The following is an 18940-nucleotide window of genomic DNA, read 5'->3' on the forward strand; positions in this document are numbered from 1 at the left end:
GTGATACCAAGCAGCCGAATCGTCCGTGGATATGGCGGGCAAGATTGTCATGTGAACGGAGAGTTAGAATGCAATGTGAAGATTGGCGACCAGGAAAAGGTGGTGAGGTTCCTGATAGTTCCTGTGCCGGCGATCGACGCGAAAATATTGATAGGTGTTGATATGCTGGAAACGCTCAATTACCGCCTAATCAACGGCAAGTTCGAGGTCGTCAAGGAAGAGTCGGCGGAAGGGAACGAGAGTGTATGGGTGCGCCGATTGGAATGCGGTGATTCGGAGGAATTAAATGTGCCACCACGGTATCGTAGCAAAGTGCAAGCAATGGTGCAAAGTTACAAGCCGGGTGCGGTTGGTGGAACATCCGACAAGATGAAGAGGAGACCGAAATCGACACAGCAAGCAGCGAGGAAATGCGAAGACGAATAAGAGATCCCGATTATGTGCCAAGAAGGTTAGCTCCGCTGGAAAGGGACGTTGTGAAACGACAGATAAACGAGTGGATGGACAACGGCATCATTCGTCCGTCGCGAAGCAAGTTCGCTAGCCCGATTGTTGTGGTTCCCAAGAAAGATGGATCGCGGCGAGTATGTGTCGACTATCGCGAAGTCAATAAGAGAATTATACGCGACTCCTATCCTATGCCCAACATCGAAGATCAGATTGATCAATTGGCGGATGCATGCGTCTTCACCACGATGGATCTTAAGAACTCATATTTCCACGTGGAGATGGAAGAAGAGAGCAGGCAGTACACCGGTTTCATTACGCATAAAGGACAGTATGAATTCATGAGAGCACCGTTCGGTCTGTGCACTAGTGGCAGTGCATTTGGACGGTTCATCGGCGACGTGTTCCGCGAAATGATCGAGGCGGGGATCATGTTGACGTTCGTCGATGATATAATAAGGAAAGAGAAGGCGGGACTCGTGTTCAACTGGAAAAAGTGCGTGTTCCTGCAGCGGCGAGTTGAGTATCTCGGATACATCATCGCAGAAGGGTACATGCAACCGGCAGCGCAGAAGATCGAGAAGCTGAGAAATTTCCCGAAGCCAAGGACGACGATGCAGTTGCAGCGATTCTATGGTTTGGTGAATTATTTTCGCAAGTTCATCCCAGGGTTCTCGTGCGTTGCTAAGCCGTTGTCGGAGTTGTTGAAAAAGAGTTGTGAGTTTCGGTTCGGTGAGAAACAAGCGCAGGCTTTTGAGAAGATTAAGGAATTGTTAACTACGGATCCGGTTCTAATGATATTCAAGGCAGGTCGTAGAACGGAAGTCCACACGGACGCGAGTAAAGATGCGTTAGCGGGCATCTTAATGCAGTACGTGGAAGGTGAAAAGACTCCGCATCCATGCTATTACTATAGCAGATTAACCAACGCGGCAGAAAAGAATTACCACTCTTTCGAGTTGGAATCTTTGGCGGTGGTTGAATCGCTGGTAATATTCAGAAGATACAGCAGGAAAATCAAAAGTACTACAATCTACGCCGCAGGCCCGTAATCAAGTATAGAATAGGAGACATTGTTGGTATTCCAGTAACGCAATTCATTGTTGGCGGTAAAGTTAAACCGAAGTATTACGGGCCTTATAGAATTGCGACATTATACTCAAACAACCGATGCGAGGTTACGAAGATTAACAGTGAAGCGCAAGGGCCACGGGCCACTACGACGGCCACGGATGTGTTGAAGAGATGGCCACTTCTGGGTCAGAAGTAGGTCAGGAGGGCCGTGTAGGATATGAGAGAACGGTGGCGCGCGCAGAGAGAACGGTGGCGCGCGAGAGAGAGGCAGTAACGAGAACGCGCCAAAGAAAAAGTGTAGCGCAGTCAGTCACGATCAGCGAGCCGAACAATAAAGATATCCTACATACATGCTTCATTTTTACCCTCAAACAGGTTCTTTGCACCCAGTTCCGACGATCCGTTCCAAAAGCTAAAGAACCTGGTTCCGATCCGTTCCGAAATTTTTGAAAAAATCCCATCACTACAGTGTATGCATGGATTCCAAAACAAAAGAGAGGAAACTGGATCCAACGGGTCAACGATGCGTGATGATTGGATACGCTCCGAACGGGTATAGATTATGAAATAGAGAAACCAGACAGCGATTTGTGGCATGTGACGTAAAATTCAATGAATCAGAATTTCCATTCAAAGAAAATGAAGGAATAAAAATGCAATCTATGGTCCGAAGCAATCTCCAAGAAAGCCGGGAATAGCCGGTTCAACAATTTTATGGAGTAAAAAGGATTTAATCGCTCACGGTATGACTACTGCCTATGCGTAAGAAATAGAGAAGATGAGAACGTGTATGTCATACTGTATGGGGATGATTTGTTGATCGCTGCTAAACATCCCGAAACTATTGCATCTGTGAAACAAATGTTTACAGATGAATTTGAAATGACAGACATCGTGGCGGTCGATGAAAAATGCACCAGTTTGTGGCCAACTCGCAGCACTTTTATCATTCAAGAAGAAAACTGTACCTAGACAATTTGAGAAACTGCTGGACCTCATGATAGCTAACCAAAGCTTTGCTAAGGGCTACCATGGGTATGGAGATAGCAAGTTAAACGTTAAAGAAAAGTGGGAAGAATTCGCGGCGGAGCTGAATGCTCTAGGGCCACCAATGCGGGCCGGCTCAGAGTGGCAAAGAGTAAGTATTATCTTTTAATTCATTCACATACTTGCAAAATTGAAAATTACAATTATTTTACGTTTTAAAGGTTCTCATTACGAGAGTGGTAAGGCGCGAGCTAGCGCATCGTTTGGAAAAGGACCGGTTGGTCAGCCGAATAAGAGGGCGCCGAAAGAGGAAGGGACCATCCGGCCAGCGCGAGCTAGCGCGCCAGGGGCCAACCGGCCGAAGGAGGAAGGGGCCAACCGGCCGAAGGAGGAAGGGGCCAACCGGCCGAAGGAGGAAGGGGCCAACCGGCCGAAGGAGGAAGGGGCCATCCACCCAGCGTGTGCCAGCGCTGTGGAAATTATCAGCGATTGCCAGCACGACGACGGAAGAGGACAAGGGGGGCCAACAGGCCAAGCGCAGTAAGTAGAGGGACAATAGAATAGGGGGCGACCTCGTTTGTAAAACATAAGATATCACGTTCACCTATCACAACCGCTAATAAATCTGCGTCACCCCGCCGCGTTCCGCCCCGCGTTAAAACTAATACAAACCTGCGCTCCCGGTTACCATGAAGAAAGCAGGAGGAAGACCACGAAAGATACCTACACCAAAAGTTTGATTCAACCTTGGCATCTATACGACAGAAGTATTGGGTCATTAACGCAAGATCGGAGTTGAAAAAAGTAGTGTCAGCCTGTCAGCAATGCAGAAATACGCGAGCGAGACCAATTACCCCCCCTATGGCTCCGTTACCCAAGGCTAGAACTACGGGATTTAATACGCCATTCTACTACACAGGAGTTGACTATTTTGGCCCACTCAACGTCTCGATAGGAAGACGTCGAGAAAAGCGATGGGGAGCGCTATTTACTTGCCTTGCAAGCCTTGGTCGATACGGGCAGCGACGTGTCGATCATGCGGCTCGATTTCTGCAACGGTTTGCCCAAAGAAACATGTACGAACGTGAAACCAAGCAGCCGAATCGTCCGTGGATATGGCGGGCAAGATTGTCATGTGAACGGAGAGTTAGAATGCAATGTGAAGATTGGCGACCAGGAAAAGGTGGTGAGGTTCCTGATAGTTCCTGTGCCGGCGATCGACGCGAAAATATTGATAGGTGTTGATACGCTGGAAACGCTCAATTACCGCCTAATCAACGGCAAGTTCGAGGTCGTCAAGGAAGAGTCGGCGGAAGGGAACGAGAGTGTATGGGTGCGCCGATTGGAATGCGGTGATTCGGAGGAATTAAATGTGCCACCACGGTATCGTAGCAAAGTGCAAGCAATGGTGCAAAGTTACAAGCCGGGTGCGGTTGGTGGAGCATCCGACAAGATGAAGAGGAGACCGAAATCGACACAGCAAGCAGCGAGGAAATGCGAAGACGAATAAGAGATCCCGATTATGTGCCAAGAAGGTTAGCTCCGCTGGAAAGGGACGTTGTGAAACGACAGATAAACGAGTGGATGGACAACGGCATCATTCGTCCGTCGCGAAGCAAGTTCGCTAGCCCGATTGTTGTGGTTCCCAAGAAAGATGGATCGCGGCGAGTATGTGTCGACTATCGCGAAGTCAATAAGAGAATTATACGCGACTCCTATCCTATGCCCAACATCGAAGATCAGATTGATCAATTGGCGGATGCATGCGTCTTCACCACGATGGATCTTAAGAACTCATATTTCCACGTGGAGATGGAAGAAGAGAGCAGGCAGTACACCGGTTTCATTACGCATAAAGGACAGTATGAATTCATGAGAGCACCGTTCGGTCTGTGCACTAGTGGCAGTGCATTTGGACGGTTCATCGGCGACGTGTTCCGCGCAATGATCGAGGCGGGGATCATGTTGACGTTCGTCGATGATATAATAAGGAAAGAGAAGGCGGGACTCGTGTTCAACTGGAAAAAGTGCGTGTTCCTGCAGCGGCGAGTTGAGTATCTCGGATACATCATCGCAGAAGGGTACATGCAACCGGCAGCGCAGAAGATCGAGAAGCTGAGAAATTTCCCGAAGCCAAGGACGACGATGCAGTTGCAGCGATTCTATGGTTTGGCGAATTATTTTCGCAAGTTCATCCCAGGGTTCTCGTGCGTTGCTAAGCCGTTGTCGGAGTTGTTCAAAAAGAGTTGTGAGTTTCGGTTCGGTGAGAAACAAGCGCAGGTTTTTGAGAAGATTAAGGAATTGTTAGCTACGGATCCGGTTCTAATGATATTCAAGGCAGGTCGTAGAACGGAAGTCCACACGGACGCGAGTAAAGATGCGTTAGCGGGCATCTTAATGCAGTACGTGGAAGGTGAAAAGACTCCGCATCCATGCTATTACTATAGCAGATTGACCAACGCGGCAGAAAAGAATTACCACTCTTTCGAGTTGGAATCTTTGGCGGTGGTTGAATCGCTGGTAATATTCAGAAGATACAGCAGGAAAATCAAAAGTACTACAATCTACGCCGCAGGCCCGTAACCAAGTATAGAATAGGAGACATTGTTGGTATTCCAGTAACGCAATTCATTGTTGGCGGTAAAGTTAAACCGAAGTATTACGGGCCTTATAGAATTGCGACATTCTACTCAAACAACCGATGCGAGGTTACGAAGATTAACAGTGAAGCGCAAGGGCCACGGGCCACTACGACGGCCACGAATGTGTTGAAGAGATGGCCACTTCTGGGTCAGAAGTAGGTCAGGATATGAGAGATGATATGAGAGATATAGGATATGAGAAGGGGCAAGAGCAATATCCGGAGGCCGTGCTGAGAGCAGCGTTGTTAATTGAGATTGAGGCGATAATAAACAATCGCCCTCTCACTCATGTCCCGCTTAGTCAGAAGAGACGAAGAGCCGTTGACGCCAAGTCATTTCTTGATAGGGTGTCACGGAGATGCAGTACCCACTTTGGAAGACATCTCACACGCAGAGACTTTAAAGAGCAAATGGAAAAGGGTGCAGTTAGTTGCATTGCACTATTGGCAACGATGGACCCGCGAATATCTGCCGCAACGAATGAAACGAGAAAAATGGCACGATAAAATACCACCGTTGGCGGTAGGCGATGTGGTGACCTTCCCCAACGAGCAGTCCCCAGGGAAATGGTTTAAGGTACAAGGTCGAGTGGTACAAGTGTATGCTGGCAAGGATAATCAGGTTAGAACAATCGAAATCAGACATTTTAATACCATCATCACGCGGCCAGCATGCAAGGTGGCTCGGCTGCCTGTGTTGTTGGGAGACCAAAATGCTGAATAGCCACTATTTTTGTACATAGTTTAGTTAGGATTGCTATGGGAGCCACATAATTATATATATAGATCTTTAGTTTCACTACACGGTTGAGGCTATAGTGTCCCATGTTACCAGAAGTGAAATCTAGTGTCGTAAAGTCCTACGGGTCCCCTTCAGGAGGGTCGAATAGTGAGTGACATCGAAGGTGGTCAAGGTATTGTGGTGTGGTCCATGGTTGAACAATGTTGAAAATAAGGAAGCCAGAGCCTGGCACTGTTCGATCACAGTGCCACCCTGGAATCCACCCTGCTAGAGAGAATTAGGCCGGTAGATTATGGAGGAAGACGACTTTGTAGAGGTCGCAAGTGGCTGTTGGGGCCGCAGCTAAATGGTGTAATAGAGGTCGCAAGTGGCTGGCTTAATAGAGTAGTAGAGGTCGCAAGTTGGGGCTTAGTGCCGCAGCCAGATGGCCGCGTCCACCTCCTCCCTCGTTTCTCGGAGCACCTTTGGGCTGGTGCCCAAGAACAACACCTCCCCTTGCTGCGGCGAGGGCTAGAGGGAGCGGCCGTAGGTTTATTGCAATCAAAACGCTGACACCGTTGCAGCAAGATGTTGACGACTTATTGAATATATCTGGCAACGTCAATGTAACGGGACAATCCTTTGGAATTGCTCCAGCAGAGGATTCATCTACTCCACCTCCTCCCACCAGGTGTTGGGGGAGAGGTCATCTCTCCATCTTTTCCACAAATCGCAGATGAAAGTGAAAAGGAATTAGAAATAGCACCATTAGGAACAGCAACCACGAATCCGACAAGCTCGGCTGAAGCGTGCCCAAATTTCTTCCAGTCGACAGGGACGAATCCACGAAAATGTAAGCGGCTAGTGACTTTGGAAAAGGAGCGAAATGATGTTTTGCAAAAAAACACATGAAGCTCCAAGAACAGACCCTTGAACAAATGAAGAAGATGGGTGAAAACGTTGCTAAGCTTGCAGATGCAGTAATCTTGCAAACACAGGCAATCCAACAGCAAACCGAAATAATGAACAAAATTTATACTTTTTTGGCTAATACAGAGTTGTAAATTGAGTTTAAGTAATAGGGTTGCGAACAGGCCGACTGGCAGCACCCTGTAGAGATTCGAGCCACATTGTCAGAAATGACAAAGCGTAGGAGTAGGCCGTAGCGTTACGCGGGAGCATTACGAGGGCGGTAGCGTTGAAACAGTTACAAAGAGAAGATATAAAAGGCGCGCGATGCGCCTAGAACAGGCGAGTCAACCAAGAACTACGGAAAAGGACTAAATTTGAAGCGAACTCAATCCAACCTAAATCTCACCCCCGCACAACTCCGCTATAGTGAATACTTAGAGAGGGAATAGAAAATATAGTGAAGACGCTAACAAATTGATCGACTTTTTTGGTGACTCCTAGTTGCTATCGCAACACAAATGATAGCAAGAACTAGCAGCTAACTTTTGAGCAGTGGAGGGCTACATTCGAGCCGGCGGAGGGGACAAAAAGGCGGCGCGTGCCGAAAGAGCCCCTTTTCCTTTTTGGATTTGTATGACCACATCGAGATTCACCTCGTATTTTTTAAACGTATCATATCTATAAAGCGTATGGTATCCATAAAACGTATCCTATTTATCGCACAGGAACCGCGAAACGGTACAGTCGGAATAAAGCGAGGAAAGACAGGAAAAGAACGGTTTTTAGGTTTTTACATGGGGACTCGTCCGGGAACACCTCTAGACCGAGAGCCAGCTGGTGTCTCATCCGGTGCTCGGAATATACGATGCGGAGGCGGAAACTGAAATCCACACCGATGCATGTAAGGAAGGTTTCGCAGCCGTGTTACTCCAGCGAGCTGACGATGGAAACTTCCATCCTGTCTATTATATGAGTCAAAAAACGAAGGATGCGGAGAAGAACTACAGCGCATATCATTTGGAGGCGTTAACTGAAGTTACGGTGGTTAAGCGCTTTCGAATATATCTACTAGGCATTCCGTTTAAAATCTTGACGGACTGTGCAGCTTTTCAACACACCCTTGTGGTGTGGCCTGCGAGCCCCGAATGCGCATTTAGGTGTCAGGTGTAAACTGCACGCGTGGTGGCCGTCACGCTTTTTATTGTCACGTATTCTACCGTTGCCTCGTTTCTTTCGACTCGTTCCTCTTCTTGTTTTGTCTCATTATCCTGTTCCTCTACTGTATAGTAACCGTTACGTGGGATTCCATCTTAGAACATATATCATTGATATGGACAACAGGAAGATTCACAAATTAAACGTGAGATTAGACAACTAAACAAAATCTCTATATATTTTTAGGATACTGCTACTCGCGGTAACAATACGGAACAGCAAAAATTAAGGAAGGACATGTTAGGGTATTGCATCCCATAAACATTAAAGAAATTGAAAATGTCACTCTAAAAATGTACGAAACCTACGACAACAAAATCTCAGACCCGCAGACAAAGCTAGTAGAGGCAAAAACGAGTAAGCTAGTAAATACTTATGTTGGGATTTTTCAAATAGGTGGTGGGTTTGAGTGCATGTGGTGGGTTTTAGGATAAATTTTGGAGTAACCTACATAAACGAATTATAACGGACGAATGGGATGATGAATAAAAACCCGGAGAGATCGAAAGTTCTAACCGCCGAGAACAGACGTAAATTCGCGATTTCATTTCATTCAAACAACTTATATGAAAATTAAACCAAGAACAAAAAGATCGAGACGGTGGGGCACAATAGGAAAGGCATTTAAATGGATAGCAGGTAGTCCTGACGCCGATTATTTTCGAGCCATCAACTTCTCTATGAACGACTTAATTCTGAAGAATAATAAGCAGATTATTATAAACGATAAATAGAACAATCGACTTCAAATGCAAGCAAGAAATGCACAAGACCGAATTCAAGCAATTAGTCACTCTAGCAAATCTCGATAATTTACAAGACTACGCCGAAACTATAGAAAATGCAATTCTATTAGCTAGAAGAAACATTCCTAGCAGCAAGCTATTTTCGCTGAAAGATTTTCAAACAATTGAAACACAGCTGAACGGACCCCGTTCATTACAAGAAATATTAATGGAGGCGGATACACAAGCCATCTCAAAAGATACCCACGTAATGCTGAATACATGCTGAAGATACCGTATTATTCGAACACATCATTCGAATATAAATTTATCGATTCCGTAATCAAAAACGGAAAACGCATATTAATACGAAGCAACTACATACTGCGCAACGAATCGCATACAATCGAATTACTACAGCCATTTGAACCGCTTAACTACATTTATGTATGTCAATCCATACACACAAAACCAGCAACCGAATGTACGTCACCATCATCCAACAAAAACACTCTTCTTGTAATTATGAGAGGGTGTATAACAACAATTTCGTAAAAAGAATAGGGCAGGAAACGATCTTTGTAAATGATGGAGTAAACGAATTATCATCTACATGCAGCGACAACAAAAGATTCCTAAACGGATCATTCATCATACACTTGAACAACTGTAGCATTCGAATCAATGGGGAAACGTACGAAAACGAAGCTCCGATAGTGAAGCAAAGAACGTCACAATCGATGGTCGGTATAGCCATCATAGAAGACGCACTAATCGATGAGCCGCCTCAGGATTTTTTAAAGAATTTAACTCTACTACATAGAGACAAATTAGAATTCATGCATCTCACTACTTATTCGCTAAATTGGAAGACCAATATACTTGGTTCCATTTCAATTTTCAAGGCCATTGCCATAGGCACAATAATTTATTGCATTGCTAAAAAGAAGAAAACGATTGTTAATATAAATACGAGCACGGCTGAAACCTTTGAGTTCAAACCGGCGACGGTTTGGTCTAAGAGGAGAGGAGTTGGAAACACGCCCAGAAGCACAACGTATACAGGCACAACATAAACCTGCCCGAAAAGGCACATACCGACGACGACGCGGTCCCAGCGATGAGATCCAGCGACGCGACAACAACAATAACAATTCTCGGGATCACCGCAGCATCAAGTTACTTAAGTTACAACCATGTAGCATCCGCGATGCGCGCGGACGCAATTAGCTTAGTTCGCTCTCAATCGTTAAATGAGGAGAACTTACTAAGACTACAACACTGCCTCAAGGGTAGGGCTCGGGAAGCGGTAGCTAGTTGTTTGCTACACCCAGCCACCGTACCAGAGGCTATCGCCATTCTGAAAGAGTGCTACGGCAGACCAGAGTTGGTTATCGAGTCCTTGATGGCCAAATACCGCCGCATGCCGCCCATCAAACAGCACTCGTTTAGTATGATTGTAGAGTACGGGCTAGCCATACGAAATCTATACGCAGCGATAATGGCGACAGGTTTAACCTGCTATTTGGTGGGTGGTAAACTGTTAAACGAGCTCGTGTTGGGACTCTCCGGTCAAGGTGCTAACACAACTGTATACAGGTTGCCTGAAGTGCGCACCGTTCGAAGCCTGAATTTACGAAAGCAATCGGTGTGCTACCCCCAACTGCCAAGAAGACACACGCACTTAAAGGGTTTACTCATTTCCTCGTACGATGCAACAGCCCTTATTATCATCGGAATAGATAACTGTCATCTTGGGCGACCAGCAAAACCCCTCAATCACGCCGCTACCCGAACACCCACCTGCCCCATTCATTCAAAAAACTGGCAGAGGACCAGCTACGAGCTATTTCCCGTATTGCAAAATATAATCAGCGGCAAAATTGAAACGGACTTGATGTTCCAGAAAGTACTTATACCCGGAATCACGAATGCTTTGTGACTGTCCTAAAGATACTATTCGTCCATGGTGGTGCCAGCACCATCCCTTGCAACTTGCGACCAAGTGAAAATGGGTTTTCCACTCGCTGGGGATTCCCAAACTTTGTCGGCACAATCGACGGCAAACACGTGCGAATCCAATGCCCACCAAATACCGGCTTAAGTTATCTGTCGTATAAAGATTTTTTTGCAATCGTTCTGCTTGCTTTAGTAGACCCCAACTATAAATTTTTAATAGTTCACATAGGAAACTATGGGCGCCACAGCGACAGCGGTATATTTAAGGAATCGAACTTTTACAAAAGGTACATTAGTAAAAACTCGTTACCTCACCCTAAACCATTACCGGGTGGATCTAACGACATGCCTCATGTTCATGTAATCGTCCAAGCTGCGTGCTGTTTGCACAATATCCTCTTAGAAAAAGGAAATACTAAGCAACATCTCTACGAACGTTCCATCCAAGATGAAATGAGACCAAACGAAGAGTGCTTTGGGTCCGATGGATGACACACACCAACGTTCAAGCATTGCTGCGCAAGATGTACGCAATCTGTGTGTGGATTACTTTACCGAGAGAGACGGGTAAGTTCATCATTATGAAACATGAAAGGATCCCAACAAAACATCATTTAAAAATAAAATAATTAACGCGCTCGATGTGAAAGCAGCTTAATGTCGATATCGTTGGACCGCTACCAGTATGTAACGTGTTCTATTGGTGACCAATAGTGTTCTATTGGTTCATTTAAATTGTGAAATTGTAACGTGAATGTATAATACGACCCTATGACCAACAGCAACTATCCAACGTGGTTGTTTAAAGTGGAGCTGTTGCTAACACGAGATGAGCTGTGGAAGTACGTCGAACCGAGGAAGAAGCCGGCAGACGACAAGGCTTGGGATAAGGGCGACTCCAAGGCAAGGGACACGATCGGCTTGTTTGTTGAAGATAATCAACACGCACTCATCCGCGAAGCAAAAACAGCCAACGCGGCGTGCAAAATCATCACGAAAAATCCAGCCTAACGTCGAAAGTGTCACTCCTGAAAGCGTTTGTGATAAACGGTTCACAGAAGGCGAAGACATGGCGGAGTTCCTGTTCGAGATGGAAGACCTGTTCAACCGGCTAGCAAACGCCGGTCAAAAGCTGGCAGAAAATCTTAGAGTCGCGATGATTCTTAGAAGCCTGCCCAGTTCATACGACACGCTGACTACAGCATTGGAAAGCCGCTCGGACGACGACCTCGCGCTTGAATGGGTGAAGAGAATACTTACGGATGAAGCCACCAAACACGAACCAAGTTCGCCGATGAAAGCAAGTCACAACAAGGCAAAGGTCAACAGAAAACATAACACACAGTAGCTGACCAAAAATGCTTCGGGGAAATCCGTAACAGTGAGGTAAAATTCATCAATTTAGCAGACGGCAAACAGGCCACCATGCAAGGTCAAGGAACGTCACATGCGTTGACGACCACGGATCGCGTCGGGAGGTGAAGTTGAGTTCCGCACTCTACATTCCCACCCTCTCCATGAACCTAATATCTGTCGCGGCAGTAATCGAAAAGCAAGCCACAGTTACCTTCAACGCAAACGGCTTCCGCATAATGAAAGGAAATGCCACAGTGGCCATAAGATGGATTATTCGAGGTAAAGCAGCCTACAGACGTCATGATGGCGGCTGAAGCTAACCATGAAAAGTGTAAACATGTAGGGCTTCGCAGATTCGGACACCGTGACATAAAAGCAATCGCTCAGCTGAAAGCAACCAACCTCGTGGAAGGAATAACCATGGAAAAGTGCGAATGTTGCTTAAAAGGAAAAACCGAGCATACCTCCTTCCCGAACGAATCATTTTCAGTGTCACAGTCGGTCATGGACTTAACACACACCGACCGACGGCAAGGCAAACCAATCGAAGTACCGTCATGCAGCGGTTACAAATACGTAATGACGATGATCAACGATTTTAGCCGGCACTGTATCGTTTACTTTCTCGAGCGATCAAAGAAAAAGCAGAAGTCATAACAAAGTGTTGACGCTAGGTGGATTAGATAGAGGACGAAGGGCGATTAGGTGAAGTTAGAATTAGATTAGGGCGAAGCTATAGCGATAAGAAAGCTGTCAGACAGGCTGTCAGAATTGTAAAAAAAGGCTTTTTTTGATAAAAACTTGTGCCGGGACGACGTGTAAGTACCAACAAGTAGGAGAGAAAAATCGTATTAAAAACGTGTAATTTGCAACGTGCAAAAACGTGCGACTGCAAAACAACGACTGCTTCAGAGATCGTCCCTCACCACACATTCTCAAAAACGTCGTCCCGGACAAACCGTAAGTACCCTAGAAGCCAAATTTGAAATTTTGCAAGGTGACATAAGGAAAAACCCCTTTTTGGGAGGTTTTTTCCTTATGCCACCTTCGCGTCCCTATCATATTCCGCTTTTCTTTCTTGTGTTTCCCTCCGTCAACTGTGGTCTGTGTCGGTAAATATATGTGTGGATTAATGTCTGTGTATGTCTGTGTATGTCTTTGGTATGTATATATGTGTATGAATTGAGGCATAGGAAGTGATTTTATACTCACCGGAGCTCTTCGATTTTTGACTGGAACTTCGGAACGAACTGAACCAAACACTTTAATGTTTGCCAATCGTTCATAAAGCAGTGATAAAAGGAGGTAAATGTAATTTTCATCGTGTGAATGCAATGTGTGATAATGTTTTGCAATCTGCTACTATCTTTTTTTTTTGTAACATCAACCATGGATACCAACGGAAGAACCCTAAAGGCATTTTTTTCCAAAACATCGAAACTCATGCATCCATAGACGAACTTAAAAAAACAATAATATACGAGCTGCGAGACCAACCCACAAGTAGCCGGCAACATGTCCGAGACCAACTGGTCGCCAATTTCGCACCAATTGATTCAGAAGAAAAGCTTTGTCTTTTAGAAGAAACCATAACCAGCGGAGCAGTTATGGCAAAGCTGGTTGAACAGTTAACCAACGGGTTTGGCGGGGGGCTTTATAACGGAAGGGGTCAGACAGTTGGTCTACGCGTTGTAGACAAATTAATTACAGGCGCTTTTCTTCGCAACTGTTCGTGGGCCGGTAAATCGTACAAAGGTATTAGAAAAATTGAGTTCAAGCGCTTCATTAATGTAAGATATTTATTTTTTTAAATAATTCGTTTTTGTGACCCGTCTTTCACCTTCGAAGATACGGTGTGGCGATCATGCACAATAAACTTGCATGCCACCCAAAGCGCTGGCATACCACAAATGATTCTTGCATGCCACTCACCAAACCCAAGTTGGCCGCGCACCCAGCGCATCATGCGTCACCATCAGACCACCCCTGAAAGTGGGTCAGAGTCAAATCGCGGACCGATGTTTGATGACACAATACCCGGACATTTGGGACAGGTCGGGTTCCGGCTTACAAACATGCTGCGTAAGCCGAAACCCGTACACATCGCTGCGACCCTGCATCGGGGTACTGGCGCACAACATGCGCGCGCCAGAGGTAAACATACGCGCAGACCGATGGACCACAGGCGTGGCCAGAATTATGCCAATTAGGTCACCAACTCCAGTTGTCTCCCTTTAATTAAGTAACTGCTCTAACTTTAAGAACTAACCATATAAATACCGTATGTAACGAATAAACCAGAGGCCAGACCCTTTTTTGACACATCACGGCCACGACGCTGACCGTGAGCTAAAGGTACTCATTTCGCGTTGCTGTGAATTGGGCTATGCCCGTCACTTGAAAGAAAGAGTGTTGTCCGCCCGTCGTCCGAAGTTCTGTCCTCCCGTCACATGGCGACCGTGACAGTCGCGACTAGCGATCTAAGTGTCGTGACAGTGGCACGAACAGTGCTAAAAGTGAACGCAAATCAGGCAACATGGAGAAAGTGATGCGAAATGAGGCAGTGAGAGAACTCATCAAAGAACGATTGCACGAAGCACGCTGCAATGCAAGTATACTGTGCGGAAAATCGAGAGTGAAACTAGCCAAACTGGAAGCTATGCTCAACGAACGCGCATACCTCCGATACGCGAATCTACTGATGACGCTCAGCGTTATCAACAGGCTACTGGCAGAAATCGACGTGGAACTAGAACTATCCAACGCAGGTGTACTGTGAGTAAATCAACACAGCGAAAATTGTGGAAAAGTGCGGTATAAGGTTCCAACCGCGGAAGCAACGCCAACGTGCCTAACTCAGATGAACAAAAACACTTATAATTAAATCGCCAAGTGAACAGCTTCAAAATGGGTGCATCCAGCTCGAAAAAAACGGATGTGACCGGGGACTCTCAAGTCACAATCGTTAACAACCTAGAGCAGCATAAAATGAAGTTAGAGAACCAAGAGATGCTCCTATGGATAGTGGCGATTATGACGTTAGTGCTGCTGGTGTTAAAACTGCACGAGAAGTACACCCGGTACCAGAGGAATACGGCGCTGAAGGCAGCAAGATCGGTTGCTGCTGGACTGAGTACCGTTTAAACCACCAGAGGACTGATGGAACGAGACAACGCCCATGGAAGAATTGCTGAATATACGCCTGGCAAGTCTTAAGGAAAAATTACTTTTTATACAAAAACAGCCTAACACTAGAACGCATAAGACTAAACTGAGGCAGGAGTTAGAAAGAATTAACGAGTTTTACTCAAACACGCTAGCCCTAATAGAGCAATTGGAGGAAACGCGGCAGTCCGCATACCTCGCTGCAGTTAGGGCGGTAGTTGGCGAAATTAAAACAGCCATCAACCATAGGCTGGGGGCTAGACAGAAAATTTCTTTCCGGACAATAGCTTGGTTGGTAACGTTTATAGTAACAAACCGCTCGAAGATGGCAACAGCACTTGAGTTGCTGAAGACCCTCCCAGCACTCATTCCCGAGTACGACGGGAATAACGAGAAGCTTGATCGTACATTGGCAGCGCTTAGGGCGGCCAAAACGATCATTACGGAGGCAAATAAGCCGATAGCAATCCAATTGATTGTATCGCGTTTCGAAGGGAAAGCCAAACTAGCAGTAGGCGACAACCCGGCATCCATGGACGAAATCATCAAAGCTCTAGAGCTAAAATGCAGGCAGGTTATCTCGCCTGAAACCATCGTTGCCAAATTAAACGCCACAAAACAGTCGGGCGATGCAACGAAATACGTGGAGCAAATGGAAAAGCTCACCCTACAGCTGGAACGGGCGTACATTAGCAACAGCATTCCGACAACAGTCGCGGAAAAAATGGCGGTCCAGGCAGGTATTAAAGCACTGGCAGCAGGAGTGAAAAACGCCGAAACCAAAATTTTGCTGAAGGTAGGCCAATTCCCTACAATGGCCTCGGCGGTAGAGAAGGTTCTCGAGAACGAGAACCAGGGTACGGCAAGTGTTCTGGCCTTCCGCACAGAACACAACAACCGCCAAAACAGTTACAATCGTAACAGAAACCAAAACCGCCAGTACAATGATAACAACAATCGCCGGAACAACCAGCGAGACGACAACAACTACCGCAACGGTAATAACAACTACCGCAATGGTAATAGCATTTACCGAAACAGAAATGGCCAGAGAAATTATGGCCAGAACAATGGCAACAGGAGTAACAACAACTCAAATCAGAACAGAAACCAAGGATCGCAAATCTACTATGCGTCCTCGGAAAACTCTCCGCTCCCCCAGCAACACAGCGTTGGGGGCCAAGACAACGGACACCAACAAGCACAAAGCGCGTGTCCACCACCCAGCAAATAGGGAATATTAAAACCAAACCCGGCGAGAGCAAGCTGGAAACCCCTAGCAAATGTCTACAAATTAATACGGCAGAAGTAACTCTGTTGGTAGACTCAGGAGCTGACATTTCCATACTGAAACCAAATCCCATAAACCCTACCCACCCTATCGATGAAAATAACAAGTGTCGAATTACAGGAATAAACGAAATAGGAACGGAAACATTAGGATCAATTTTAGCTAGTGTGCACTTGCCAAACGGAGCAGAAATTAAGCACAAGTTCCAAGCAGTGCCGCAAAGCTTTCAAATACCAACAGATGGTATACTTGGCAGAGACTTTTTAACAAAATATCACTGCTCAATTGATTATGACACCTGGATTCTTACGATCAATTACAATTCGGAAAGTATAGAAATCCCCATCGAAGACAATTTAAACGGAGAGATTATCATCCCTCCGAGGTGTGAAGTTTTCCGACAGACACATGCCCATGACATATGTCATGATTACGTTCTAGAATCAGAAGAGATAGTGCCTGGAGTATATTGCGCTAGCGCAATAGTTAACTCACCAGTGCATTTTGTCAAACTTATCAACACTAATAACGATCCAGTACGAATTAACAAAAATTTCAAGAGAACATACACTGCTCTATACAGCTACGATGTTCTTCACCTTAACCAAAAGAAAAGCAACAACAGAAATAACGTGCTGCTAAAAGAACTAAATTTAACAAATACCCCACACACACATAAGCACAAACTAGCCGAGTTATGCTCGGCGTACAACGACATATTCACATTGGAAGGTGACACCAATAAACCACATTGGAAGGTGACAAATCAATAGCCAGGTTGACAAATTGCTGAAAGACAAAATCATAAAACCATCCGTTTCTCCGTACAATTCTCCGATTTTGCTTGTACCCTAGAAATCGCAACAACTAGAGAAGAAATGGCGTTTAGTTGTCGACTTTAGACAGCTAAATAAAAAGATCATCGCTGATAAATTTCCTTTACCAAGGATCGACGACATTTTGGACCAACTCGGTAGAGCTAAATACTTTTCGACACTCGACCTCATGTCAGGTTTTCACCAGGTAGATTTGGAAGAAAACTCTAAACAGTTTACCGCATTTTCAACTCCAAATGGGCATTTCGAATTTAATAGATTGCCGTTCGGATTGAACATTTCACCTAACAGTTTTCAGAGGATGATGACAATCGCACTAAGCGGTTTACCCCCAGAAAGCGCATTCCTGTACATTGATGACATCATCGTCATAGGATGCTCGATTAACCATCACCTCAACAATCTACAAAAGGTTTTTGAAAAGCTAAGGACACATAACCTAAAGCTGAACCCATCAAAATGTCATTTTTTCTGTGCAGATGTAACCTATCTAGGACACCACATCTCTGAGCAAGGGATACAACCCGATAAGAGTAAATATTCAGCAATCCTCAACTACCCAGAACCAGAATCAGCAGATGACACCAGAAGGTTCGTAGCTTTCTGTAACTACTACAGACGGTTCATTCCGTACTTCGCGGACACAGCAGCACCACTTAATGCGCTGCTGCGCAAAAACGCAAAATTCGTATGGACAGACGAATGCAAGAACGCATTCAAGACTCTCAAAAACAGCTTGCTCGACCCGAAAATATTGCAATTCCCTGACTTTACGAAACCGTTTGTTCTTAGTACAGACGCATCTAAAATAGCGTGCGGCGCAGTATTATCCCAACCGCAAGGCGATATGGAATTACCAGTCGCATACGCTAGCAGGAAGTTCACCAAAGGTGAAAGCAACAAGTCAACCATCGAACAGGAATTAACAGCGATTCACTGGGCTATAACATATTTTAGACCCTACCTCTATGGTAGAAGATTCGTGGTCAAAACCGACCACCGCCCGCTAGTATACCTGTTCTCAATGACAAACCCATCATCGAAACTAACGCGAATGCGACTGGATTTAGAGGAGTTTTCATTCGATGTGGAATACGTTAAAGGTAAAGAAAATGTCGGGCCTGACGCATTATCACGTATATCCATTGACTCAGAAGGACTTTAGAGCGTACCAGTAATGCAAATACAGACGCGATCGATGACAAAAGCAAACACACGAAGCGAAACTAACAATCGACCAGACAACGGGACTGATCACCCCATGGCATACGACTCGATTAATAACATTGACGCTTTCGACTTACCAAAGTTAGTGTTTAGCTCCCCAAACCCAAACGAAGTGCACGCAACAATTTATAGCAAGAATGTGAAAAAGATCATTGCTCAAGCGCAGTTTTCTTATGCATTAAACACAACGAATCTAACGAGGTACCTCAACATTATTAATGAAATGGCCACAAATACGGGAATTAAAGCAATCGCAATTGCTAAAACAGACATGGTGTTTCGAAATATTACTCCCGAATATTTTAAACAAATGTGTTGCAACACGCTAAAACATGTGCAAATAGTGCTTTATAAGCCAGCACAAGTCATGAAACACCCGAGTGA

At 45.5% G+C, this 18940-nt stretch overlaps 1 protein-coding gene across 1 annotated transcript; it reads left to right on the forward strand.

Annotated features, from left to right (window-relative positions):
* Positions 1-15527: 15527 nt before the first annotated feature.
* LOC125959360 (probable cyclin-dependent serine/threonine-protein kinase DDB_G0292550) lies at positions 15528-16436 on the forward strand. Its single transcript, XM_049692181.1, has one exon. The coding sequence runs from the start codon at positions 15528-15530 to the stop codon at positions 16434-16436; it is 909 nt and encodes a 302-aa protein (XP_049548138.1).
* Positions 16437-18940: the final 2504 nt, after the last annotated feature.

This window comes from Anopheles darlingi, chromosome 2, assembly GCF_943734745.1.
Source record: "Anopheles darlingi chromosome 2, idAnoDarlMG_H_01, whole genome shotgun sequence".
NCBI lineage: Eukaryota > Metazoa > Arthropoda > Insecta > Diptera > Culicidae > Anopheles > Anopheles darlingi.

What these genes read in the sequence shown, in the direction of transcription:
- LOC125959360 (XM_049692181.1), top strand. Translation starts at nt 15,528, where the DNA reads ATGGCAACAGCACTTGAGTTGCTGAAGACCCTCCCAGCACTCATTCCC.